Source organism: Phaethon aethereus (genome assembly GCF_964289735.1).
Source record: "Phaethon aethereus genome assembly, chromosome: 3".
NCBI lineage: Eukaryota > Metazoa > Chordata > Aves > Phaethontiformes > Phaethontidae > Phaethon > Phaethon aethereus.
In genome coordinates, this window is record NC_138576.1 from 121,567,164 (window position 1) to 121,594,202 (window position 27,039).

A 27,039-nucleotide genomic window follows, 5' to 3' on the forward strand; every position below is an offset into this window, starting at 1 on the left:
CTTTCATAATTGATGGTTATATGAATAATGAATTTATTGCTTATAAAGGAAAAGCATATTTTTAATTTTCAGAAGCATTTTATTGAAGTCCTAGGATAGAACAAAACATAGCTTTGGCATGTCCATACATTATAAAGCACTCCTCATGGATGGTGTGCTCCATATTTCCTCCTCTCTTCCCCTTGCCTACCAAATAGCACCTACTACTTCTGCTGCAGGTGATTGGAAATTTATTTTGTTATTCCAGAAATCATACCTGTGTCAAGCTCAACATAGTAAAACATAGGACAGAAATTTGATATTGTATATGCAGCTTTAGAGAATACAAAAAAAGCTTGTTTAACAAACACCCACTAAGGAGAGAAGCAGCTTCACTGATACAATACAGAACAAAACAGCTTTTCCTACTTAATGTGTAGGCTGTCACATTAATGGGAATCTCAAATATTTCAAAGTTGTTTTCTTGGAACAGATTTTTTTTTTTTTACCCTGGAATTGTCTTGTCAATCACAATTAGACACAATTGAATTTCTTTCAGCTGCTGCTCAGTGTTTTGTATTGGCTGATCTCTTTGTGATAACTATTTTGTAAGGGAGCCAGCCTGCAGAGCAAGAAGGGTGTCCATGTAACCAGTTTCCACCCAAAACATAACAAGCTAAATACCCAGCTCTGCTTCTCCCTTCATCTCTTAAGGAATTATTACTAGTAAGCCCAAATCAGATTTCAGTGCTTTGAAACCTTTTTTTCTCCTCTCCTACCTCTTGTTCCTGTCATCCAAATAGTAAATGTTTTCTCATGCTTTGCAGTGAAAGTTTCTTGTTCCTCTTTTAGTGCTTAGAGTAATATTATGCTTTGAGAAATCTTCTTACGTTCTAAAGCATCATATCAATAACTTTCCTAATGCTGGCATTTCTAATGTTTCCTGGTATACGTTTCCAATATTTCCTAATATTGGCAGAATGACTATGTGTATACTAGTTTTCTGGCAAACTGTTGATGAAATGTCTGCCTGTCTTCCTGGAGGCAATGCAGCGTTCAGAAGTAAGGAGTGGGTCTGTTCCACCTCTTCAGCATGTAATCTGGATAGTTCAACCCATCAATGCAAACACGAAAAGCTCTGTGAACATACCTGTGCTGTTTCCAAATAATTTTTCTGACACTGTTGTGTCATAGCAAGATTGCTTTATTATGCAGAATTTTTTTTTTTCTGGCACACATATATTTTCCCCTTTGAGTATGAGGATGTTATTGAGATATATAGTATAGAGAATACTGAGCCCTTACAATCTAATATAACTTAATATCTTTCTCTATCCACTCCAGTCTTCCCAGAAGGAAATAAAAAAATCTTGTCAGCGGTGATTGACTCATCCAGTAGAATCTTGTTAAAGAGAGTGCAGGTTCAGTTTTATTTGTTGGAGGGTAAATGTGCTAGTGTTCCAGGTTATCCCTATTTTAGATACTGAAACATCAATGCTTGAAAGTATTTAGGTGCCTAATTCCTGTTTGTTTTCAGTTGGATTTGGCAATGTGAATAATTCATAAAACACAGTGTTTAAATAAATGCTATGGGGTAGTTAATTTTTTCTTTTCCCCAGCATAACTTCCTTCTGTGTGAAAGAAGTCTTTCTGCAGGAACTTTTTCTGGAAAAGGTTTGTGATTTTTGAGCAGCTTCTGATCTAGTAATAGTTCATCCATGAATATCACTGTTTCTACATCTGGAGTTTTTACCCTTAGGTAAATCCAGAAGACATAATTAAGATCAACTAGTCCACAACAGCCCAGTTAAAAGACTTATCTGTCTTCAAAATGTCAACTTCTCTAGAGCTTTTTGTTAAATATTTACATTTAATTTATTTAGAAGTCTGGTTTGCAGCGTCTGGACAAACTATTGCTGAAGGATTTGTTCTGAATGTGTTTCATTCAATTCTTGGATTTTCTGTATGTTAAAAAGTGTCTTCCTGCATGAGCACTTCTCCAAATTTTTGATTGTCAAAGGCAGTAAGTTTATTTTATTTCCAACTACTTTTCATTTCCCCTTGAGTTATCATTTTGTAGCTGTGTTCACACAGCATAAGGAAACAAATGTGACGACGGGTTACGTTTCAAAACTCTTCATAAAGAACGGTGTTTAACTTGTTCTATTTTGTAGCAGTCAAAAGATGCTCAGTCCTTAATGACCTGAAGAAGCAGTCTGATGCTGTAAGGAGCGAAATGGGTTTATTACCTCCCCTTAAAAGCTTATTAAAATCCTCCTTTGTTTCCCTTCCTGAGTTCAGGCTTACAGTACCATACCTCTAACTTCAATCGGATAGTGGCATGCTCAGCATGAGGGTTTGACAAGGTGATGGTAGGCCAAGAAGAGTGCTGACATGACTCAAGAAAATACCATATTTTGAATCTTGGGGGGAAAGCAATGACTGTTCTCTCCTTGTGTGTGTGGTTTTTTTGTTTGGGTTTTTTTTTTTTTTAGTTGAATATTGATGTTTGACATCAACATCCCATGGAATGGGATGTTTGTTTTGAAGAAGAACTTCAGGCCAAGGGAGACAAATCAAAATCTCATACTGTAATCATTATGGGAAGCTTGATTGCTCTAAGAAGCAAGATAAGCTGTCCAGAAGCTTTTAAAAAAAATCAGGATACCTAACTGTGGATTATGTTTTGCATGAAGGAATGACATGTCCTTAGTTGTTTGTTTTTTGTGGTCTTTTTTCTTCTGGTGGGATCTACCTGTCAACTACCTTACTTCTGCAGCTTCTGTGGTGACAGCTTTTTAGTGGGAACTCTTAGAAAAACGGAGTTTGGAGTATTGATATGTCAGTTGCTCTGTAATATTCATTTATTTACTGATTACATGCTGCAGGGGACACTCTGTATTTTGGGGAAAACTATAAATCTTATACTCAGGCAGAGTGACTATCACATAACCAAGAATTATTTCTGTTAAAGAAGAGGAACATGTTCAGTTCCTGTTTTCTGGTTTTCATTTGAGTTTTTAATTGGCCTGTATAGGAAAGTACAGATCCATTTGTCTTTTGGTTACATATACCAACTTACTTGGAAAGCTTTTTCCATTGAGAAATGCAACTGATAATGTGGCAAATATAAAGTCGCACTTTTGGGCAGCTGAAATGTAAATGTTTAAAATGCCCAGCTGCATTACAGTAATCCCTCTGCCATTTACCTTTATTTATACAGTCTTTAATTACATGATCACATCGTGGTCTCTCATTATTTCTTTCTCTGGTTTCAGTCAATGGAGGGATGGCTGCAAAATCCAACACAGAGTTCTGACATGTGGAGGGAAGGAGGCCATGTTTTGATGGACCTTGATTGGTTTCAGAGTTACGGTCATATATAGGGAGCATAGCAGAAAGGCAAAGGAGGATTTTAAGGTTAAAGATGCCTTTAACCCATGGAAATTGTACCTTATTGTATCCCAAACCCATGGAGATCTGAGAGGGTTTTTTGCTGAGGAATTTTCTTTTGACTGTTTTCCTTTAAAGTTGGCAGTCTCTTAAGACTTAAATTGATTATCTGAATTTAAGACACTTACTAAGACACTTAATTGAAATATGCCTGGGAGAGAATTTGGTTATATTTGGTTTTAGGTTTAAATCTCTGTAGTTTTGTCCAAGTGTAAGCTGCTTTAGATAGGAGATCTAAAAGTTTTCTTTGTTTTTAAAGTAACATATTTAAGTGTTTAATGCCATAGATGGCTTTTGGTAAAGCAATGTATAAGTTTGTCCTGAACTCAACAAGTAGTATGCAGAGGTTGTAAGCTTTTGTTTACCAGTGATCTTTTTGATCTTAATCCCCCTGTAAACTGGTTTTTCATTAAGAAAGGACATTGTACGTATTAAATGCAAGCTGACTTCAATGTCACATAATCCTGGTTGGCAACATTGTAATAAGGTATTTTTTGATCTGCTCCTCACAGTTTATGTTAATGAGGCATTTAAATGAATATTTCAGACGCCTCATCTCCTTTTTATTGAAATAGTTAAAATTAGACCTATTATGAGGTCTCACTTAACTTTAAAAAATATTAAACTTAGTGTCTTGGCTGCCTCAAAGGCTTAGGATTGAAATAGTGGATCTGCCCTCCATCTGTTGCGGTTGGAGATATTTACTTGCCGGTCATTATAAGGCATTGAAAAGTGCTACATTGTACTCCATATCAGTGCATTAATCTTTTTTTTTTTTTGAGTTCATTTCCATACTGGAATGAATTACCTCCACTAGATCTATAATTCTGAGGTGCAGTAGTACCTGTCAGGAGTCACTGAGAATTCAGGTGAGAGGCAAAGCTGCCACAATACGCCGCATTTGTGCACTAATGTTTTCAAATCTCAGCAGGGTTATAAAAATAACGTAAAGCTTTTCCACTGAAGAGAAAAAGTTGCCTCATTTTTTACGGTATGTAGATATAAAAAATGTCATACCTCCTTTGGTGAACATGACTTTTTTTATTATTTTGTATTACCTGGCAAAAAGTAGTCCCCTGGAGGTTTTTCTGAGAATGCAAAAAAGATGACAGCTATTCAAGTTAGGGTTCAAATCAATCAGCGAAGTGCAAAGGTCAGTGATTGCTTCTTGAGGTTTGGGTAGATTGCTTTGCATTTTCTCCCAAAATATACAGTGGGTTTGTATCTTTAAAGGAAGTGTTATCTTCTGTCCGTAGTTGGCAAAGCTGTACCAAGTTACTCTCATTGGCTAAATGGGCCTTATATTTAAAAAAATACTCAAATCTGGTAAAACTGCAGTCTGCCAAGAATGCCGTAATATACCGTGGTCTAGATTACATAGATTGCATGCATTTCTCTCCCTTCTCTTTTTTTTTCCCCCATTCAATTTTAGCTGAATTTATAAAAAATGTGATGGGAATCTTACATTCCAGTCAATATTTGGAGTCTCTGTCTTGGCTATGAAATATGATTTAAATGTTGGGGGTTTTTGTGTGTGGGGGGGGGTGTTGGTTTGTTTTTTTTTTCCTCCTTCTGTTAGAGATGATATTTCTTAAGGCCTTTGTGATAGGGACTGATGCCAAGTTATAGATCACAGAATCATTAAGGTCAGAAAGAACCTCTGAGATCATCAATTCCAACCATTAACCCAATGCCACCATGCCCCCTAAACCATGTCCTGAAGCACCACATCCACATGTTTTTTGAATACTTCCAGAGATGGTGACTCCACCACCTCCCTGGGCAGCCTGTTCCAATGCTTGACGACTCTCTCAGTGAAGAAATTTTTCCTAATATCTAATCTAAACTTCCCCTGGTGCAACTTGAGGCCATTTCCTCTCGTCCTATCTCTAGTTACTTGGGAGAAGAGACCAACACCCTCGTGGCCACAACCCCCTTTTAGGTAGTTGTAGAGAGCGATAAGGTCTCCCCTCAGCCTCCTCTTCTCCAGACTGAACAACCCCAGTTCCCTCAGCCGCTCCTCATAAGACTTGTGCTCCAGACCCCTCACCAGCTTTGTTGCCCTTCTCTGGACACACTCCAGCACCTCAACATCCTTCTTGTAGTGAGGGGCCCAAAACTGAACACAGTATTCAAGGTGCGGCCTCACCAGTGCCAAGTACAGGGGCACGATCACTTCCCTACTCCTGCTGGCCACCCTATTTCTGATAGAGGCCAGGATGCTGTTGGCTACCTTGGCCACCTGGGCACACTGCCGGCTCATGTTCAGCCAGCTGTCAACCAGCACGCCCAGGTCCTTTTCCGCTGGGCAGCTTTCCAGTCACTCCTCCCCAAGCCTGTAGCGTTGCATGGGGTTGTGACCGAAGTGCAGGACCCTGCACTTGGCCTTATTAAACCTCACACAGTTGACCTCATCTTATCGATCCAGCCTGTCCAGATCCCTCTGCAGAGCCCTCCTACCCTCCAGCAGATGAAGACTCCCGCCCAACCTGGTGTCATCTGCAAACTTACTGAAGGAGCACTCGATCTCCTCATGCCGATCATCAATAAAGATATTGAACAAGACCAGCCCCAGAACTGAGCCCTGGGGAACACCGCTTGTGACCGGCCGCCAGCCGAATTTAACGCCGTTCACTACAACTCTCTGGGCTTGGCCATCCAGCCAGTTCTTTACCCAGCGGAGAGTAAACCTGTCTAAGCCACGAGCCGCCAGTTTCTCCAGGAGAATGCTGTGGGAGATGCTGTCAAAGGCTTTACTAAAGTCTGGGTAGACAACATCCACAGCCTTTCCCTCATCCACTAGGTGGGTCACCTGATCACAGAAGGAGAACAGATTGGTCAAGCAGGACCTGCCTTCCATGAACCCATGCTGGCTGGGCCTGATCCCTTGGTTGTCCTGCACATGCCCCGTGAGTACTCTCAAGATGAAAGGCTCAATGATCTTCCCCAGTACGGAGGTCAGGCTGACAGGCCTGTAGTTCCCGGGATCCTCCTTCTGGCCTTTCTTGTAGATGGGCGCCATGTTGGCAAGCCTCCAGTCGTCTGGGACCTCCCCTGTTAACCAGGTCTGCTGATAAATGATGGGGAGTGGCTTGGCAAGCTCCTCTGCCAGCTCTCTCAGTGCTCTTGGGTGGATCCCATCAGGCCCCATAGACTTGTGGGTGTCCAGGTGGCTTAACAGGTCCTTAACTGTTTCCTGCTGGATTATGAGGAATTTATTGTGCTCCTCCTCCCTGTCTTCCAGCTCAGGGGGCTGAATACCCTGCAGGTACCTGGTCTGGCTATTAAAGACTGAGGCAAAGGCGGCATTCAGTACCTCAGCCTTGTCCTCATCCTCGGTGACAATGTTCCCAGCCATATCCAGTAAGGGATGGAGATTCTCCTTGCCTCTCTTTTTGTTGTTAATATATTTGTAGAAGCATTTTTTGTTACCCTTTACGACTGTGGCCAGATTGAGCTTTTCCTGGGCTTTTGTCTTTCTCATTTTGTCTGTGGTTGACCTAACGAGGTGCTTGTACTCTTCTTGAGTTGCCTTCCCCTTCTTCCAAAGGTGATAAACTCTCCTCTTTTCCCTGAGTCCCAGCAAAATCTCCCTGTTCAGCCAGGCCGGTCGTCTTCCCTGCCAGCTCGTGTTATGGCACACGGGGACTTCCTGCTCCTGTGCCTTTAATATTTCCTTCTTGAAGACTGTCCAGCCTTCCTGGACCCTTTTGCCCTTCAGGATGGTCTCCCAAGGGACTCTCTCAACCAGTGACCTGAACAGCCTGAAGTCTGCCCTCCAGAAGTCCATGGCAGCAGTTTTGCTGACCCCTCTCCTTACTTTGCTCAGAATTGAGAAATTCTATCATGTCATGGTCGCTAAGCCCAAGATGGCCTCCGACCATCACATCTCCCACCAGTCCTTCTCTGTCTGTAAACAGCAGGTCAAGCGGGGCACCTCCCCTGGTAGGCTTACGGTTTAGGTTGTTATTATTTAATTAATTTTTAAAGGACATTTCCCTTTGATACAAACCATACATGTTTCTCAGGAGTATATTTTGGGGATTATACTCTTGTCATCTTGTCTTTTCCCTCCATCTTATGTGTTTATTCTCTTAATTTGTTTGACCTATGGATGCTTTCATCTTGTTTGGCATCTATATATGTGATTCATTATTGTTTCTAATTAAAAATGAAGTCCTTCTCTTACAATTACAGTTCAATCATGTGATGTCCCCTTACGCTGTTCTTTAATGCAGTTAGCTTACTGTATTGGGCTATTGCAAATTAGAATGACTTGTTCGTTTTTATTTCATTGTTAAAATTGTGAAATAAACTGTAGTTTTATTAAATATCATTAAAGGGCATGGGCATTTCCTGGGTCTCTTCAATTGCTGTACTGTAAATGCTGCAATTTAGAGAATTGAATTCAGTTGACAGTATACTGTGTATATGTATACTGTTTTTATTTATGATTATATGTACATATACATACCTGATATATTGTTAATGGTAGAATTTGAGTTTTTTAGGTAGGATTATTTCACTGGAATTTGAATTGAGGGAAGATGTGTATAGTTGCCTAGAAAAGTTTTGTTTCCCCAACTGAGTTTGCCAGCTTTACAAAAGAAGAGTATCAACAATCCTAGTCAGTTCTTGACATACAACTGATGGCTAATGACATTTGTGCCAGCTTAAAGCATCAATTATTTTATGCTTTGGGTACACAAAATCAAACTGATAGTTTTTAAAGGGCACTTTACTCTGTCTTTTTGTAGCATCCTCAAATGTTTGCCTTGAGATCAAAGGGAATATATTTTTTGCAATTTCTGACCTTTTAATAGTCCTCTAATTTGCATTAAAAACTTCACGTCACTGACAACTCATATTTGCTGTCACTGACCTAGTAAAACTTAGCACATTATTTCTGGGGAAGAAAGTAAGGTGATTATACCTTTGTCAATTACCAGAAAAGTCATTATAAACTCTGTTCTCAAAATAAAATGGAAGAAAAATAGTCTGCTAAAATACTACCTAGTGGAACTAAACATGTAAAGCTAAATGTAAATGTTAAATTCAGAACTGCTCCTCTGACCTATGTTCATGATGCTGAAGTAAATTGTGGAGGGACTGAAAACCTGTACTAATATTGCCTCCTGAATGGCTTATATTTGCTGGACTAGTGCAGAGACTTTAATTTTAAGGAATGCCTTTCTTGTGAAGACTTCTTTAAAATGGTGTGTTTATTTCTACCATAGGTCTTTCAAAAATTGGAACAATCATAACAATCGTAACATAACATTCTTACCTGTGAATCTGTTGGGTTTTTTAATAAAAATAGTGATTTTCTATTTCATAATATTTATCATGTTGTCTATAGTCTGTGATAGTTTCTAGAGCTAGCTGGTCCTGGTCTGTCTGCTCAGTATGTGCTGGATCTGGTTCTGTCCATCACTGATCCCTGCTAGAAACAGTTATAGGAGTGGTTCTCATCTCTGTGGATGTTGGTAAAGCATTTGACCCTGGGACACATAGAAAACTATTTCCTTATTTAGGTGGTGTGGAGATAGAATCTAAAAAAAATAGAAGTGGTTATACAGAGGATGCAATGGAAGCAGTGGTACTGGGAGGGAAGTTGGTAGGTGGTTTTGTGTGGGTGTTTTTTCTGTGGTTTTTGGGGTTTTTTTTGGGGGGTGGGGGTGGTGTTGGAGCTCATTTTTGGGCTTGATCATGTTTAACAATTTATTTAGGTGTGTGAACTGCTGAAGTTTGCTGATATTAAAGCTGGAAGACATAGTTTGTCTAGCAGAGCATCTCCCAGAGGATAGGATGACTCTAAGGATAAGAATAATAGAAGCATGATTGATGGTAAATAGATTGCAGTGCAAAAGCATTGGGACTAATAAGAACTTAATACACCATGGAAGGGGATGGCGTGAGACTTCACTGTCACGAGAGAGTATACCTGCATGAAAGGCACATGAAATCTTGGAAGGATCAGGTAGATGTTTTGTGCAGTGAGTGGAAAATAGGGGTGCTGTTGTATGTGGTGCTGGCGAAATTCCATATATGTTGGGAACATGGCGTGTAAGTCATCAAGGTCAAGGAAAATGGCCTTGGGAGAGGATGTGTTAAATGCCGGGGTATGGCAAGCCTGGTCATAAGAAAGGAGATGCTTGGGGGTTTAGCTTCGTATAGGCACAGTAAGGAAAGTGACTATGACTGCTGTCAGTAAGTATATCAATGAACAAATGCTGGAGAAGGAAAATAATTATTTTAGCTAAATGTCAATAATGATGCAAAATACACCAGTATGAACTGACTATTAGTAAGTTCAGACCAAATATTTGAACACAATTTATATAATGGATGAGAGTCTGAGTGTAATCTATACAATGATTTATTATGGTATTTGGGAACTGCACTTGGTAACACAGGAGGTCACTTTCAGTCTTTCCCTCAGGTAGGAGAAGCATTGTCGGAATTTTAAACAGAGGTAAAATTCCTGAAATTTTGCTTAAATTACAGAACTAATCAAGTAAGTTTTCTTGTGTTGTAGAGGGCTTACTGACAACTTTACTAAATTTTTAGTATGCTTGCCTCTTAATATTGTGAGTGCAACTTTAATAGTTGGCTGTGTCTTCTTCGTAAACATAATAATTAGCATGCAGTGCAGTGAAAATTCAGAGGAGTCGTCCATCTGTTTATGTAGCACTTTTCTTTCAGAAGGATTAAGCCTAGAATTATTCAGATAATTTCTGTAAATAGAAACAGAAGTCTGTCTGCAGTGTATTTCTCTTAAATCCTGCTATTTTTAATCCATTAAGAACCTCTCCAAACGTTAGGACTGTACCACCCAAATAATGGGAATAAGCTTTGCGTGGAAAACAACTGTTAGAAAGCTTGTATTTGGAAGGGAAAAGAAAGAATGTAGAGATGGAACTGGGCCATGGTCTACAGCTGTTTTGTCCAAGGGTGGTGATCCTGTTGCATAGTTGAAGACTGGCTTTTATCAGAGCTCTTAGCCCTTACTTTCGACTTAGTAACAGGTTGGTGCTTTGCAAGCATTTGCTTAAGCACCAAAGAACATGTAATATAAATGCTTCATGGCTTTTGCATCACTTGAGGCTTTAGCAATTACACGAGTCATGCAGAATTGCATGCAAGTTGAAGTCCAAGACCAGAGTTAGAGAGGTGTTTTCATGAAGGATGGTTATTGTTTACTAGTGCCATGTAGAATTTAATATAGTTGCAAACAACATTTTTAAAGGTTACATAAAAAGGGAATTGCATGCTGGAGAATCTTCTGTCTTATCTAAGTAGGCAAAATATTCCCCTGTTTTAAAAAGAAAGAAGAGGGGGGAAACATAACGATAAACAGTATTTTTTCATTTGCATTAAAGCTTTCATATTTCACAAGAGTATTTGATGAATATAGGTAAACACATAAAAGTATAGAGGGTGATACAGGAATAATAAAAGTATCACATATCCCAATGACATATCTGGAAAACTGTGTAACTCTAAAGATAAATTAGACTTCTGTGGAACACACAGATGATGCATACAATAATAAGATAATATTTTTTCATCTGAATTCCTGATCATTGGATAATTTAGTTATGGTGTCAAAGAAATATATTTATATAGAAAATTGCAGAATAATTTAGCTTGTGTACTTCAATTGTTTGATGGAAACTCTAGTAATTTATTCAGCTAAACTATTCCTGAGTTTTATTCTCTAAAACCTTACTGATGTATAATTTAGCTTGTTTGGCTTTATAATGTGAAGAGAATCTGCAGCTAAATGCAGAAAGGATTTACAAGTTAACAAAGTTTAAGTGAAAAATTATTTAAGCTGGTAAATTGGAGTTTAGTTTCTTTAGTCATCAGGATTGTGAATGGATCTACACAGGTTTTCACTATCTAATGCAAATTAAAGATTGTGAATTATTTCTTTTAACAACGCATGCAGTGCATGTTGTTGTTAAACTATAAAGCTATGAACGTAGGTAACACTGGTGGCATTGCTGCACTTTGTTTATGCCAAGAATCAGAAAGCTACATGTTATTAAACAGCATATGATCTGAATGGAAATGGTAGTGTCTATAGGATTGTTGGGCTACACCTTGTAGAAACTAAGAAGAAGAAAGGGCTAGGTACAGACAGACAATAAAAATAGCTTCCCCCCCCCCCAAGAATTTTATCCTCTTTTTTTCTCAGAAATGTCAGGAATTATGGAAGATTTCACAAATTGAAAAGCTGGGGAGATGGCCAGGAAAGGAGGCGTTTCTCCACAGTCAGAAGTGCTGTTTCCATGTTTGTGCCTTCTCCACACAGATCTCTTGGGAAGTAACTCACCAAAAGCAGAAAATGCTGCATAATGAATCATTGTATAACATATATTTTTTTTTCCTTACCACAAATTTGAGTTTAGAGTAAGTTCTTTCTTACTCCATCAGAAAACAGGATAAAAGCATTTCATTGTATCAAAAAAGCAGTAAACATGAATGAGAAGTGTTTTCTCATGTTGATTTTTATGCATAGTAGCTAAAGAACTCGTTTGCTGTAAGAATTTTTTAAAGTAAAAAATTAGCAGGAATCGAAAGAAACACAGAATTTGTATTGCTAACACTAATTTCTAAGGTATATTTACTTATAATGCACATTAAGACACTAGGAAATCTGGTTTTAAATCAAACTTGAAACGTTCTTGTCCTTTGTGCCGTTGTTAAAGAAAAATTATACTGGCTTAGATTAAACCCTTGGTGAAGTAGGTGAAGCAGGGTTTATTCAACAGTACCGTATTTTGGAATATAAAACAGGACAAGCAGATAGCAATCCTTCCCCAGAAAACTTCCCGTGCTTTCTGTGTATGTAGTTCTTGAAGTTACGGTGGAACCTTCTTTCCTTTGCTCACCAATTCTCCAGTTCATTTCTTGCATCTGTGTAAACTATTGATGTCTGCAGTGTCCCGCAGTTTAACAAGGGATTGCTTTTTGGTATTGAACTCCTGTTGAATAATTTTCTTGCCTACTCCCTCGTAAAAGAAACAGCAAGTGAGCACTGCTTTTTTGGGAATTCTCCCACTTGGGTTTTGTATGCATTCATCATGGTCCTGCCCTGCACTTACGTCTCGTTTTCTCTTTTTTGAAAGGATTAACTCTGGAAACACAAGCCATGTAGCCCTCTTATGGCACACGAATACATGAACTGGGTTGGCCTGGTCTAGGCATATCTTTATTGTTGTAATTCAGTAGTACAAGCTTCAGCTTCCTGGATTTGTCCAAAACCTCTGCGATTTAAGTCACCTATCTTTTGGCATTCTGGGATGGAGAATACATAAATTTCTGACTTCAGTGAGTGAAGACCTGGGGTTTTTACCCACCTTGATTATGGAGTTACCGGCTGAGGCTGCTTCATCCATATTTCTTGCTCTGTCTGTGTTGCCTTTTTAATGCCATGAATCATCTGGGTTTGGAAATCAACGTTTTCAGGTGCCTTTGAATTCAGTATGGATTTTTTTTTTTCTGTAGGTATAAAACATTTGTTTCTAGTGATTTAAAAGGAATGCAAAATGTACTGAATACATAACTGGAGGAAAACCAATTAAGAATTAAGAACTTCCCTTGTGTACAGTTTACATTTATGTATTTTATAGAGAACTTGATGTTAGTGCCGGGCCACTGAGTATCTTCAGCCATTTTTGTGAACTCAGGATATAATAGCATATTTTCAATGAAATGAAATGCACCCAAAGTACCTGTTAGCATAAGAATGTGCTCTAGTATAGTCTGGTTAAATATTAATGCAAAGACTTTTGCCATTGCATGTTTTTACCCATAATTTTTTTAATTTGGTATTAGGCATTTTTGCATAATTTAAATATAGACATCTGGACAATTTACTTAGCCAGCATCATGTTACGTTTTACTAAAAGTGTCTGCACAGTGTATTCTTAGGACTATGTGCCAGCAGCTAACTGTTCAATATTTAAATAAGAGTTGAGTTTTTGCATTGGAAAGTGTAACAAAATTTAAACTCCTCCAAGAGGTTCTGCTCATTAAAAGGGCACTGTACTAATTACGTGTACTCTTTAATATGTGCTGGCCCAGTAGCAGCATATGTTTCACCCTACTGGTAGATTGGTTGAGGAATGTCAGAAATGTCTTTTGGGCTTTTTTTTTTTGATTTAATTCAGTATGCTGTTGGTTAAGAAAGTAAACTTGTGTGATTCCATCTTTGTGTGTGTATTTAGAGAAATACATTTAAAGAAATGCTATGTATCTTAGAGGTGTTCTTTATCACAGGCAGTTGTATATAATGAACATTAACTCTATGGCTCAAATTAAGTACTTGACATGAAGATTTTCTTCCTAAACTACCAGAACATATCTTAGCTGTGAGCTTGGAGATGCTTCCGTATCGATTAATACAGCAAACTTAAGATATCAGTGCAGAAGGGATAAGATTTCACAATGGCTCTTATATCTCTCACGGAAGTGTTAATGAATTTACTATATCAGGATATTTCTGACTGATTCAGAGCTGAATTCAGAGACCATCATTTAAATACAGAGTATAATCTCCTTATTTTGACTTTGACTTTGTTTTCTTATGTACTGACTCAGAATTATTTTCTGAGTTTCTATGCTTCAGATAAGCCCATTTGATCTAGTGGCTCCCGAAGAAGAAAACCCTTTTTTTTAAAATCTCCTGACACAGTAGCCATTTATATTAACTGGAGTGCTCCTTTGTGGATAATACTTGGCTTGCTTTATTTTCCACAGTTTATGAACGCATCTTACTGAAGGAGTATGTGTACACTTCTCTGTTCAAGGATAGTTCAGGCTAAGATGCATGCAGTGCAGTACATCCAGCTTTCATGAACTGTACCTTGAGGTTTTCATAAATTTTCTGAATTAGTGTCTTTTTTTTAATAGGGACAATGACCTTTCCTGCTCTTGTCATTTGACTTACGGATTCACTGCTTTTTAAAATTATGTTGCACAAATGAAAGCGAATCAAATTATGGATTCAACCTAATAATTTCTCTGCCTTATAGCTTGCAGACCTTCAATTTATTTCAAAAGAGGTCTGTCCTCCTGTAGAAACATCCTTCCTATGCCATTGAGGCTGAGAGAGAGGCAATTTGGCTACTTCTTTCTGGCCTTTTTCTTCTCTTTCTCTGACTATGGGAGAACACAGTAAGAAAGATCTAGTGCTGATGGGGTTTCTGTGATTTCCGTTTGGGGAAAAAAGGGCGCAGTTTGGTGTTTGGAGGCTTCCTTGCAGAAGTTTTTGAATCTGGCATTAAGTTTTAAGCCAAATGGTTGAAGTTTAGCAGTTACTCCAGATACCTGAATAAGATTCAGGATTTTTAGTGAATTGTGTCTGAAGATAAAAGCTAATTTACAACAAGTATTAAAGGAAAAAAAACCCCGATTTGTAGTTAGTCTCTGCTGCTTTGTTATAATGCTTTCATCAACAGGATGCATTCTGTGTGTGAATAGTACTACTTTTGAAAAACAAGGGTTTAGAAACTCAATTAATTTATGTTCTTCAATTTTAGATCTGAATAAATAAGTAACACATCTATTTTAAATCACAATTATACATGCTTTATTTCTGAATATAGTAAAAATGTGATAAATATGAAAAGACTGGAAAATGAAGAATTGTTTTTTTCTTCTTTCTTAATTGTTTGTGAGGTATTTTTCCCACCCACTGATAATTTCTTTGTCTCCTGCAATGTCTGTTTTTTCCTCAGTCGTGATGTTGGCAAATGCTTTGTTATGCTGGGGAAAAAAGTTCAGCTCTTCATATTTTATCGGTTCCGTTGGGCTAAAGGTGCCGACAGTCGTGTCAGTGACCCTCAGTCCTTAGTGTTTTAAGTCTTCAACCTCGTCATATGGAAACATTATAAATTATATTTAACAGTAGCTGCTACTCAATAAATATTTAATGTGATAGGTGTGTTTGACTGAAATTACTTTTTCACTCAAACAATGATTTAAGCTGTGTTTTTTTATTTTATGAGCTGACACTTTTATAATATCGAGGAATAGCTGGGTGCAGTTTTAATGTCAGAGAGCTGCAGGGCAACATGAATCACAGCTGCTTTCTTTCCTTCTTTCTGAACAGTGGATAACTTTCTAATTCATCCATGACCAGAGCAGGATTTCCTGGTTTAGTTTTGGGGTGTCTTGGTATGTTGTGTCATCATCTCGTCTTGCTCAGGTGTATCCTTACTTAGAATTTTTTAAACAGTATGAATATTGATGAAGTTTTGTGCTGCACAGGGAAATGAGATATTGTTGCTGTTTTCTTCTTTCAGATTTGTCAGGTTGCTGTACGTGGGGAAAATACATACAACGTTCTAGTTGTTTTTTCTTACAAACAGTGTAGTGTCTTGGTTGCTTCTAGAGAAGGCACACTGATGACTTGGAAAAGGAATAGTCATGCTGCTGTCAGAAAACTTATTTGCTAGCACCAGGAGAAAAGTGTGCACTTATAATACACAGAAGAATACACTTGCTGATGCTGCCTCTCCTTCCTGGGTTGTCAGTCTTCCTTGGCTTGCAAGGGCTTAGCTGTTTTAGGTAGAAAAATGCATTCATTTTGAAAGGTGGTGTCTGTACACATTCACAGTTTCTGTTGCTGTTATCTTTCAGGACTAGAAGCCAATAGGATTTTGTTTCAAACTTGAAGAATAAACTTTCTACATACTAAAACTTATTTCAAAGCTATAATTAGTTTCTTACTTATTGCATAGACTGTCTGATCAGTACTAAGTCACATGATATTTTATCCAAGCTTGAAGTCTCACACTTGTAGTCCTGCTGAGTGATGCTTCATCTTACAGGTGGCTGTACAATGTTGCTCAAAGGAGTTTTGACAAATTGCAATTATGTGCTGCAAATATTTCTTACATTCATTTAGTATTGTCAATGCTTACCTTACACTGGATGATGTTTTAACTGCTTAGGCTTGCTAAGTTTTCAAGTGCCTGGGGGTTTTATTATGCAAGGTTCAGTTTATTTGAAGGATTGCCAAAGAGTTTTCAGTTTTCTATTTCTTAGCTGTACAGAATTCTGAGGAGTTTTAAATTCTTACAATTTAAATTCTTTAAATTATGCAAGGTGGTATGTAGTTTGCTTTTAGACAACACGGCTTTCTTATGCTCTTGATTGATCTTCCTTATCTGGTATAATTCAGCTGTTTGTCCGGTTTCGTTCAAATAACACCTTCACAGATTTCCTCAACAGTAAGCTTGGAAGGCTTAATGGAAATATAAAAGTCACATTTAAAATATGTGGGTTTTGTTTTTAAAAAACTATGGATAATTTTTTTTTTTACTATTACAGGGAATACGTTACATTAGACGTAATGGCAAGAGAAGAAAGAGCAGGATTTCTTGCATATCCTAATAAATAGACTTTTGCCCTTTACAGGAACAAACCTTGGCTCTGAGGAAAGAAGGGATAGGTGTTGTGTTAGATTCTGAACTGCCTCATCTCATTGGTATTGATGATGATCTTCTCAGCACTGGTATCATCTTGTACCACTTGAAGGTAAATACACATCTGTGTTTCCATAGCCTTTATATGCCTTGTGATTTTTTTTTTTTTTTCTTCAGTAGACAAATCATAGTATTAATTTGCTATCTAAACATAGTGCTCATTACATGTCTCCACTGTAGTAAGAAAAGCTCATTACATTTCTCTGCTAGGGTAAGAAATGCTCTTAAGAGGTTGCAACTGATTCAATTAAAATATTGTTAACTTACTGCTTAGGTTGATCCTGAAGGTCAACTGGTTAACCAGAGGTAGGTGTTTAATATTGCTACCTGTGTATATTGGTTTGTCATTCATCTCATTGTAAAGCTTGACTTAAAATCCAAATCTAGATTAATTGCCTCAAAACTAAAAAGGTGGTTCTACACAGGACAGCTGAAACTTGAATTTGCTAATAATATTGTATAATAATGACTGTGGTGGCATTCTAAAAATGCTACCTGATTTTTTTTTTTCCATGTATGTTGTCGTGGTTTAGCCCCAGCCGGCAACTAAGCACCACGCAGCCGCTCGCTCACTCTCCCTCCCACAGCGGGACGGGGGAGAGAATTAGGAAAAACCTCGTGGGTTGAGATAAACACGGTTTAATAGGACAGAAAGAAAGAAGGGAACAATAATGATAATACCAACAAAGGAATGTATAAGAACAAGTGATGCCCAATACAGAAATTGCTCACCACCCCGTGATCGACAGCCCGTCCCCGAGCAGCGATTTCCGCCCCCCCGGCCAACTCCAGTTTATGTACTGGGCATGACGTCGTATGGTAGGGAATATCTCTTTGGCCAGTCTGGGTCAGCTGTCCCGGCTGTGTCCCCTCCCAGCTCCCCGTGCACCCCCAGCCTGCTCGCTGGCAGGCCAGCACGAGAAGCTGGACTGTCCTTGACGGCTCAGCAACAACCCAAAACATCAGCACATTATCAACAGTTCCTCATCCCAAATCCAAAACACAGTCTCACACTAGCTTCTGTGAGGAAAACCAGCTCTATCCTGGCTGAAACCAGGACATATGTTTAAACATATATTTTGTTCAGGTTACTCTCAGAAAGTGGAAGGATAAATTATATCTTTGTGGGGGAGGAAGGGAGATTTCAATTGAAAATAATGTGTGTTTCTCTTTTAATTAGGAGGGCCAAACACATGTTGGAAGAGAAGATGCTATGACAGAACAGGATATTGGTATGGAATTTGGCATTTCTTCTGTGTTCTTTCTTCAGCTGTTTTTCCTTCTTCTAACATCCGAACATGTGAACAAAGCTCCATATTTTTTTCTCTTTTTTGGTTAGTTGTCTGTATGTTCTTGCATATTCACAGTTTTAGAAAATTTGGGAGCTCAGTTGTGTGGGAATTGCTTCAAGGAGCATGACTTGAAGAATAGCTTGTGGACTTAAAATTTATTCATATACTTGTTACTAATTTATTGCTTGCTGTTTTTGAAATAGCATTGTGTAAAAATACCACCCTTTTTTCATACAGCACCTGTCATAATTACTGCACAATCATTCTCTTAAGCTTTGTATAGTGATAATATTGTTATACGTAAAGCAGTCTTGGTAATTTAGATTTGAGTTGAAGAAAATTCTGGAAGTTCGTAAAAAGTAGGTAGGCTTCTACTGATTTACTTACTCACTTTTTTACAAAGCAACTAACTGCCAGACCTAGGCTGCCCAGTCACATACGTTGCTTGAAGGCAGTTTCATTAATAAACTGCATCCTTTAATTCTCAGCTGAGAGACTGAGAGTCAAATAATTTAGTTTGGTATATTTTTGTGGGTCAAAAGATGCCTAGATTAAAATTTGTATATAAATTTCATGAAACTAGTGAACTTGATCTGTGGTATTAAACAACACAGGTAGAGATAATCATCTCTTAGTTGAAGAAGAGACAGAAAGAAGCTGAGGTGGGTTCACCTTGGCTGGATGCTACCTGCCCACCGAAGTTGCTCTATGGTTCCCCTTCCTGAATTGAACAGGGGAGAGAAAATCTAATGAAAGGCTGGTTGGTTGTGATAAGGAGAGGGATATCACTCCCCAATTACCATCATGGGCAAACCAGACTCGACTTGGGGAAATTAGTTTAGTTTATTACCAATCAAATCAGAGTAGGATAATGAGAAATAAAAACTAAAACTTAAAACACCTTCCCTGCACCCCTCTTTTTTTCCCAGGCTCAACTTCACTCCTGATTTCTCTACCCCCTACCCCTGAGCGGTGCAGCGGGATGGGGAATGGGGGTTGTGGTCAGTTCATCACAGTCTCTGCTGCCTCTTCCCCCTCAGGGGGAGGGCTCCTCACACTCTTCCGCTGCTCCAGCATGGGTTCCTTCCCATGGGAGACAGTCCTTCATGAACCACTCTAATGGGAGTTGTTCCCACGGGCTGCAGTTCTTCAAGAACTGCTCCAGCCTGGGTCCCCCCATGGGTGCCATCCTTCAGGAACAGATGGCACCAGCCTGGGTCCGCCGTGGGGTCACAAGTCCTGCCAGCAACCCTGCTCCAGCCGGGGCTCCTCTCTCTCCCCACGGGGCCACAGGTCCTGCCAGGAGCCGGCTCCAGCACGGACTGCCCACGGGGTCACAGCCTCCTTCAGGCATCCCCCTGCTCCGATGTGGGGCCCTCCCCGGGTGCGGGTGCAGATCTGCTCCCCCGGGGAGCTCCGTGACTGCAGGGGCACAGCTGGCCTCACCATAGGCTTCCCCGGGGGCTGCCGGGGAGCCTCTGCTCCGGTGCCTGGAGCCCTCTTGCCCCTCCTTCTGCTCTGACCTGGGGGTCTGCAGGGCTGTTCCTCTCACATATTCTTCCTCCTTTCCCCGGTAGTTGCACAGTTGTTTTTCCCATTCAACCCCCCTGCCGCCACCTTATCTCAGTTATCCCAGAGGTGCTACCACCATCGCTGATGGGCTCGGCCTTGGCCGGTGGCAGGTCCGTCTTGCAGCCAGCTGGCTCTGGCTCTGTTGGATACAGGGGAATCTTCTAGCAGCTTCCTACAGAATCTACCCCTGCAACCCCCACTGCTACCAAAACCATGCCACGCAAACGCAATACGGTAGCATAAGTTACTGATAAAGGGCCTGAATATAATAGAATATAAGAACTTTATTTCAGTCATCCTTGTTAGTCTATAATCACAGATTATATTCTGTTTTTACAGATTTAAGCATGGTTGCTTTAAAGTCAGAAAGCTTTAATTATTTCCCTGAAATTAGTAAAAAAAAAATTGTCTCTACAAATATGTAAATTTTACTTTCTTGTTTGCTATCAGAAGGGAAGAAGCATTTGGTAATCTGGTGCTAAAACATAGGAGGAAAGAACATTACACCAAAAAGCTTTTAGCAACGTGACGCTCTTCTCTTTCCACTATAATAAACGGCATTGACATTTAAGGCATGCAGGCTGTGATGAAGGAAGGAAAATAACCTTGTTTGGAATAAAGAGAAAAGATACTCTCAAATATGTAGGGCAGTATGTCCTCAATAAATTCTTATCAGCATGCTAATCTTACTAGTTGTTAAGAAACTAATTATGTTATTTTATTTCTTTGTATTTAGTTCTTCATGGCCTTGATTTGGAAAGTGAGCATTGCATCTTTGAAAATCTCAATGGTACTGTGAATCTAATACCACTGAATGGAGCGCAGTGTTCTGTGAATGGTATCCAGATTACAGAGGCCACACACTTAAACCAAGGTATTATCTAGTGTAATGTCATTTTTGATGCAGCATCTTTGTTTCTTTCTGGCAACAGCACTGAAAAGATCTGTGTATATATAAAGGGGTTATTGTTTAATTAATTTTAATTCCATGTTTTCTCAAGTACAGCCCAAAACCATCAGGAGAACCATGGAGTTATTGTCAAAGAACTGCCACGTGGTGAAAAGAGAATTCTTTACTAATTTAAGCCACTTGATAATCTTGAGTATGAATTGATAGTTACCCTCTGATTTCGTTCAACCTTATACATAAAGTGAACTCAATGCCAGATTGCTTAGGTTGCTGTAATACTTAGCAAAAAAATATTGGTCTCTATCGGACTAAAATAATGTCAGAGACACCCCCGCACCCCTCCCTGAGCTTCAGGCTGGTCCTGCTTAAGGCTCTGTTGCCAAATCCTCTTGTATAGCAGGAGGTTCAGCTGGAGTATCTGTTCACTGCAGCTGTAGGGAGATGTCAAAAAGGGGAAGGCTAACCCTTATGGAGGAAGTTTAGAGAATTATAACTTTAACATGAAAGCTTTAAAATCTGGAAATGAAAATGCAGCCGGGACGGCTGGGAACAAAGGTGCATTGTGTTGACCTGGAAAGGACTGGCTAGCAAGTAAGATGGTGAGTGCTGCATCAGAGGTTCTGGATGTTTTATCTTCCAGGAGCACCCATAATATCTTCCCATTTAGCAATGAGCTGAAGACCCGTTTAGCAGTGAGGCTGTGATGCAGCTCAGCTGCTGAAAAACAATGTCACTTTACATTCCTGGAAAGAAGCTTTCAGAGCAAGCTTATTCTAACAAAGGAAGTATTCAGTGTTGAACAAGGGAAGTCTTGCATCTTTTCTGAACTCAGACAAGTTCTTCAAAAGTCTGCTTTCAGAAGGGAAGGGGTTTTGGTGTAGAGGGGGGATGTTGATTTTGTGAAGTGTCTGTTTCTTCATGCAAAACAATACATGTATGCATTTGGTTCACTTATGGCTACTGGGGCGGGGGGGAAAGAAAGCCCAGCTCTCTTTGTCTTATATTATGGTAAATCCCATTGATAAATTGTTAGCAATAGAAACATTGACAATGATGGCAAATAACACTGTAAACAATAAGAATTGCAGTTGCAATGACTCAACGAGGACGAGAGGAAATGGCCTCAAGTTGCGCCAGGGGAGATTTAGGTTGGATATTAGGAAAAATTTCTTCACCAAGAGAGCGGTCAAGCATTGGAACAGGCTGCCCAGGGAGGTGGTGGAGTGGCCGTCTCTGGAAGTGTTCAAAAAACATATGGATGTGGCACTTCGGCACATGGTTTAGGGGGCATGGTGGCGTTGGGTTAATGATTGGACTTGATGATCTTGAAGGCCCTTTCCAACCTTAGTGATTCTGTGATTCTGTGATCTTTATCCTACTGCATTTCAAAGGTAGTAAAGTTTTGTTGTGCCTTAGAAGAAAGTAGCAGTTTGGATGCTATTTCCCTCTTCCAGGTGTATGTAACAACTTGATTTTTGTACTGTGAACAATGGAAACATGACTTTTTTTTCTCCTGAATTTCTGTCTGTCTAAAGAAATTTGCAACTCAAAAGTGGAAAGGGTTGCTTTGAGTTACTAAATTTGGGGGGGGGGGGGGAAAGAAGCCGCATAAGGTGACCTGTAGGCTGTGTAACCAGACTGAGTGTGACAGAAAGATGGCCACTGTGACATCAGGTGGGTAAAGCTAATGAAATAACTAGTTTAATGACTCGTGCACAATCTGTGTATTCTAGCTGTGTTAGCATTTAGTCTCACAGCATGAAGCGCCAGCATTCTTAAATAGCTGCTTTAGGTAACGCTGATTAACTGCTGATATATTTAAATGTTTCCGTTCATCACTAATAACTGTTCATTTTAAAATGTGTTAAGTTTTTAGACTGTCGTGGAGTTTAAAAACACGAACCAAAAAGGCATATTAATTAATTACCACTTCCTTCTACAGATCACTTCCAGCATTTGTGAATTCTGACTAATGTGGCCTTTTTGTACAAATCTAACTTACTACAATATTTTTTTTATTCTTGAGAACATATGGTAGGGTTTCTAGAGGTAATGGAATTAATATTCACAATTAGAATTTGTCCTTTACCTTAAACTCACAAACAATTGTAGTGAATGGAGTTACATCTGGTTGACAGCCAGTCACAAGTGGTGTTCCCCAGGGCTCATATTTGGGCCAGTTCTGTTTAGTATCTTTATCAATGATCTGGACAAGGAGATGGAGTGCACCATCAGTAAGTTTGCAGGTGACACAAAGTTGGGCAGGAGTGTTGATCTGTTGCTTGAGGGCGGGAAGGCTCTGCAGAGGGATCTGTACAAGCTGGATCAATGGGCTGAGGCCCATTGTATGAGGCTTAACAAGGCCAAGTGCAGGGTCCTGTACTTGGGTAACAACAACCCCGAGCAACGCTACAGGCTTGGGGAGGAGTGGCTGGAGAGCTGCCCAGCAGAAAAGGACCTGGGGGTGCTGGTTGACAGCTGGCTGAACATGAGCCAGCAGTGTGCCCAGGTGGCCAAGGTAGCCAACAGCATCCTAGCCTCTATCAGAAATAGTGTGGCCAGCAGGAGTGAAGTGATCGTGCCCCTGTGTTTGGCTGCTGCACCTTGAATCCTGTGTTCAGTTTTGGGCCCCTCACTACAAGAAAGACACTGAAGTGCTGGAGCGCATCTGAAAAAGGGCAACAAAGCTGGTGAAGGTGTTGAAGGCATGCAAGGAGTGAAGCTGGGGGTATTGTTTAGTCTCTGAGCAGTTAACAAGGTGCAACCTCGAGGAAAGGAACAAGATAATCACAAAAGAAACACAGCTACTCAACCTTGAGTGAACTATCCTAATTAACATCTAATTATCATATAATATGCATAATAGAAACCTGCCCCTGGGTGAGGGAAGCCCCCTCCTCACAAAAGCCCCTTCCTCACTGAGCATGCCTAGAGAGAAAGGAGGCCGCTGTGGCTTTAAGTGGAGACGAGGCTGGTGAGAACCAAGGGGAACAAGGGTCACGGAGCCAACTTTTAAAAAAATACTGATAACTGTTGCTCAAAGTGTATAAATATTTTCTGTCTGTTAACTGAGGCATGCTAGCTTTGTGGGCCTCCCACCTAGCACCCAACTCTGCGCAGATTTGGAATAAAAGCAAATATCTCAGCTCTGTGTGTTTTTCGTCTCTCTGCACACCGGGTGGAAGAGCCCATATTTGGGACCACAAAGGGTCTAGAGCTCTTACGAGGAGCGGCTGAGGGAACTGGGGTTGTTCAGCCTGGAGAAGAGGAGGCTGAGGGGAGACCTTATTGCTCTCTCTTGAAAGGAGGTTGTAGCGAGGTGGGCATTAGTCTCTTTTCCCAAGAAGCAAGTGATAAGATTAGAGGAAATGGCCTCAAGTTGTGCCAAAAATTTCTTCACCGAAAGGTTTGTCAAGCACTGGCACAGGCTGCCCAGGGAAGTGGTTGATTTACCATCCCTGGAGGTATTTAAAAGATGTGTAGATGTGGCATCTAGGGACATGGTTTAGTGGTGGATATGGCAGTGTTAGGTTTACAGTTGGACTTGGTGACATTAGAAGTTTTTTCCAATCTAAATGATTCTGTTATTTGATGATTCTAAATTTGTCCTCAGCTTAAACAAAGTGTTCCAGCCAGCTCTTCTGTAGTTAATGTAACCTCCCACTGCTTGTTCTTTTTAAAGTTTGTTAATAAAAAAATAACTTTTAAAAATAAAAAAAGTGACTGGTAGAAGTTGGTAAGATGTTAATTATTGATACATTTGTTTGCATAGTTCAAAAAGATTGCTCTGTGTAGATTAGAGATACTTCTGACATTCAACAGGCATTCTTTTATTCATATATATATGATTTTTTTTTTTTCCTCCCTGTGTCCTCTGGTCATTTATGTGTTGGAGTCAACCAGTTAAATTGTGAGATCAGAGCTTCACAAAGATAAAAGACTTTTTTGCTTTGTCTTTGTTGTTATTGTTCTTAGTGCTATCAACGTATTTGACAGACCTTTTTTCTTTGCCATTTAACATTCAAGGAGAATAAGAATTGTTGCTTACAGTAAATAAATGGAAAGCAAACCCCATAGCAAATCCAGTTATGTTTCCATGACGACATTTACGCTGCACTTTGCATACTTGAATTCTGATGGAGAGCTGCATTGTACAATGGCGGATGATCGAACCTGGTGCTTAGGAAACAGTTGACTGCATGGTTTTGTCCATCTTTTTTTTCCTGAAGAGGCTTTGGTGTTGGTGATTATCTGAGTTCTCTCAAGTGGGAATTAATATTGCAGAGTGTTTCATTAATAGAATAACACAAAAATGATCATAGGCTTCAGAGAAGTACTAAGAGAAACGTAGGAGTTGTTCATATGATCCGTCATCTGGGTTTAACTGCCATGTGCTTGCTGTTAAGCCTCTCCTGTTTTCTTTTAAATTCATGAAGTTAGCAACATGTATCTATAACTGTATTCATTCTGAAATTTTAATTATTTTAGGTTGCTTCCACCTAGTAAAGTGGTCAAAAATATTTACAATTAATTATACAATTAGTTATTTTTATCTTCCTTTGAAAGTAACTGAAGGAATTTCATAAAGTCCTCACTGTCACAAAATCTCTCTCCAGGCAGTCAGCAGGAGTAACAGATAAATGTTTGGGACAACTGTGAGCATATGAAGCAGTGGTAGACTAAAAACAGTTTTAGCCCTTTCACTACAGCAGTCATGACCGTCAGGGATCCCTTTTAATATGCTTACATAGAAAGTATGCCCAACATACTTCTCGAAGGAAAGGTCATCATATAAATTAGAGGTGGTATCAAAATGACTTTGCAATACAAACCTATGTACAGATTTATGAAAGGTAATTCTTTTTAAGATTAGACTGAGGTGAACTGTTCATATGGTCCAAAATTGAGGTGTTGTGTAGACAGCAAGAAGTGATTTCATGACTCTAGTGCTTTTTGCATTTATTTGCCAAGACTGGATGACCTTATTTGGGTTGATATTCCTAACTAGGCTATTTTTAAGAGGAGCATTCCTTATTAAGGATAGCATTTCATACTCAGATGGCAAGAATTTGTAGTGAACAGTCCAAGTGCAGTTTTTTCATACTCTAAGTGCAATGGAGTCCTTTTTAAAAATGCCTCATACCACCTGACAGATAAATGCTTGATTCTGTGGTGGTTAACCTGGAAGACTTCCATGTTATTACAGTAGCGAGACATCATTGACAATATACTACTTAGTAGGAAAGTGTTAATCTTGGTGCCATTGTCTTTAAAAAAGGATAAGAATTGCCCAGAATCTCATTATTTGTGACCTGTGCCTTAACTGATTAAATACAATAATAGGTGTGCATTGCTCAATATGAATTATTCAAAGTTCTTCCCTCAGAAAATAGCTATTTGGTATAGAAGTCTAATAATCCCATTTTCAATGACAGTAAACTTCAGTGTTGTTCCACATAGAGAAGAAAAAGGTAAGTGAGAACAAATTATGGAGATTTGGAGCTTTCAGTGTAGGTGACTGCTATCAGTAGTGGATGGACAAGTTTATTCTTAGTCGCATGTATGGACATTCCCATTGTATCCAGTACCTACTGGTGGCTTCCAAAGTAGCATTGTTGAAGAGTGTATAGATCAAATTGGGGCAGCTGCTTCCACTGCTTCCTCTACCTGTATTTATTCTTTAACTGAACTACGTGAACATGACTGCCATTTGTGTGTGTGAACATGTGTGGTGTTTTTTTTTTTAAAGTAGTAACAGGAAGGAATAAACTATTAATGTAGCTGTGACTATGCATCATTATACACTTGAATTGTCCAAATGCATTTTCCTTTTGTTCTTGCTTAACGAAGTCTTTGCTTAAATATTGCCTGTCTGAAAAATTACTTGGCATTTTCAGGTAGAGTATGTTGTCAGTGAATCGTGTATGTTTTTCTCATCAGGTGCTGTTATATTACTTGGAAGAACCAATATGTTTCGCTTTAACCACCCCAAAGAAGCTGCTAAGCTAAGGGAAAAAAGAAAGGTGGGATTAAATCAGTGACTGGGGAAATATAAACCTTTCACAATTTTCTTGTTAATATAGACATACCTCGATTGTTGTAGAATACTTTTTTAATTTGCTTTACATCCATTAGTTAATATTTCATCAAGTGAAACAAAATAAGAGTTTGTAAGCACATAAGTGTTTGTCTAATACATTTATTTTATGGTCTGTTGTTAGAGTGGACTGCTCTCTTCCTTCAGCTTGTCTATGACAGATCTTTCAAAATCTTGTGAGAACCTGTCAGCAGTTATGCTTTATAATCCAGGGTGAGTATATTCTAAAATGCG

General features: G+C 39.2%; 1 protein-coding gene across 1 annotated transcript in view; it reads left to right on the top strand.

The window, feature by feature from the left end:
• KIF16B (kinesin family member 16B) overlaps positions 1-27,039 on the top strand; it is a gene marked incomplete at its 5' end in the record, with an annotated part of 147,245 nt that overhangs the window by 50,528 nt on the left and 69,678 nt on the right. Inside the window, 5 exons of the mRNA XM_081998627.1 lie at positions 16,867-16,986; positions 18,115-18,166; positions 20,535-20,672; positions 26,649-26,731; positions 26,930-27,018. Of these exons, the coding sequence (XP_081854753.1) occupies positions 16,867-16,986; positions 18,115-18,166; positions 20,535-20,672; positions 26,649-26,731; positions 26,930-27,018 (482 nt within the window). The remainder of the gene's footprint in view (positions 1-16,866; positions 16,987-18,114; positions 18,167-20,534; positions 20,673-26,648; positions 26,732-26,929; positions 27,019-27,039) is intronic.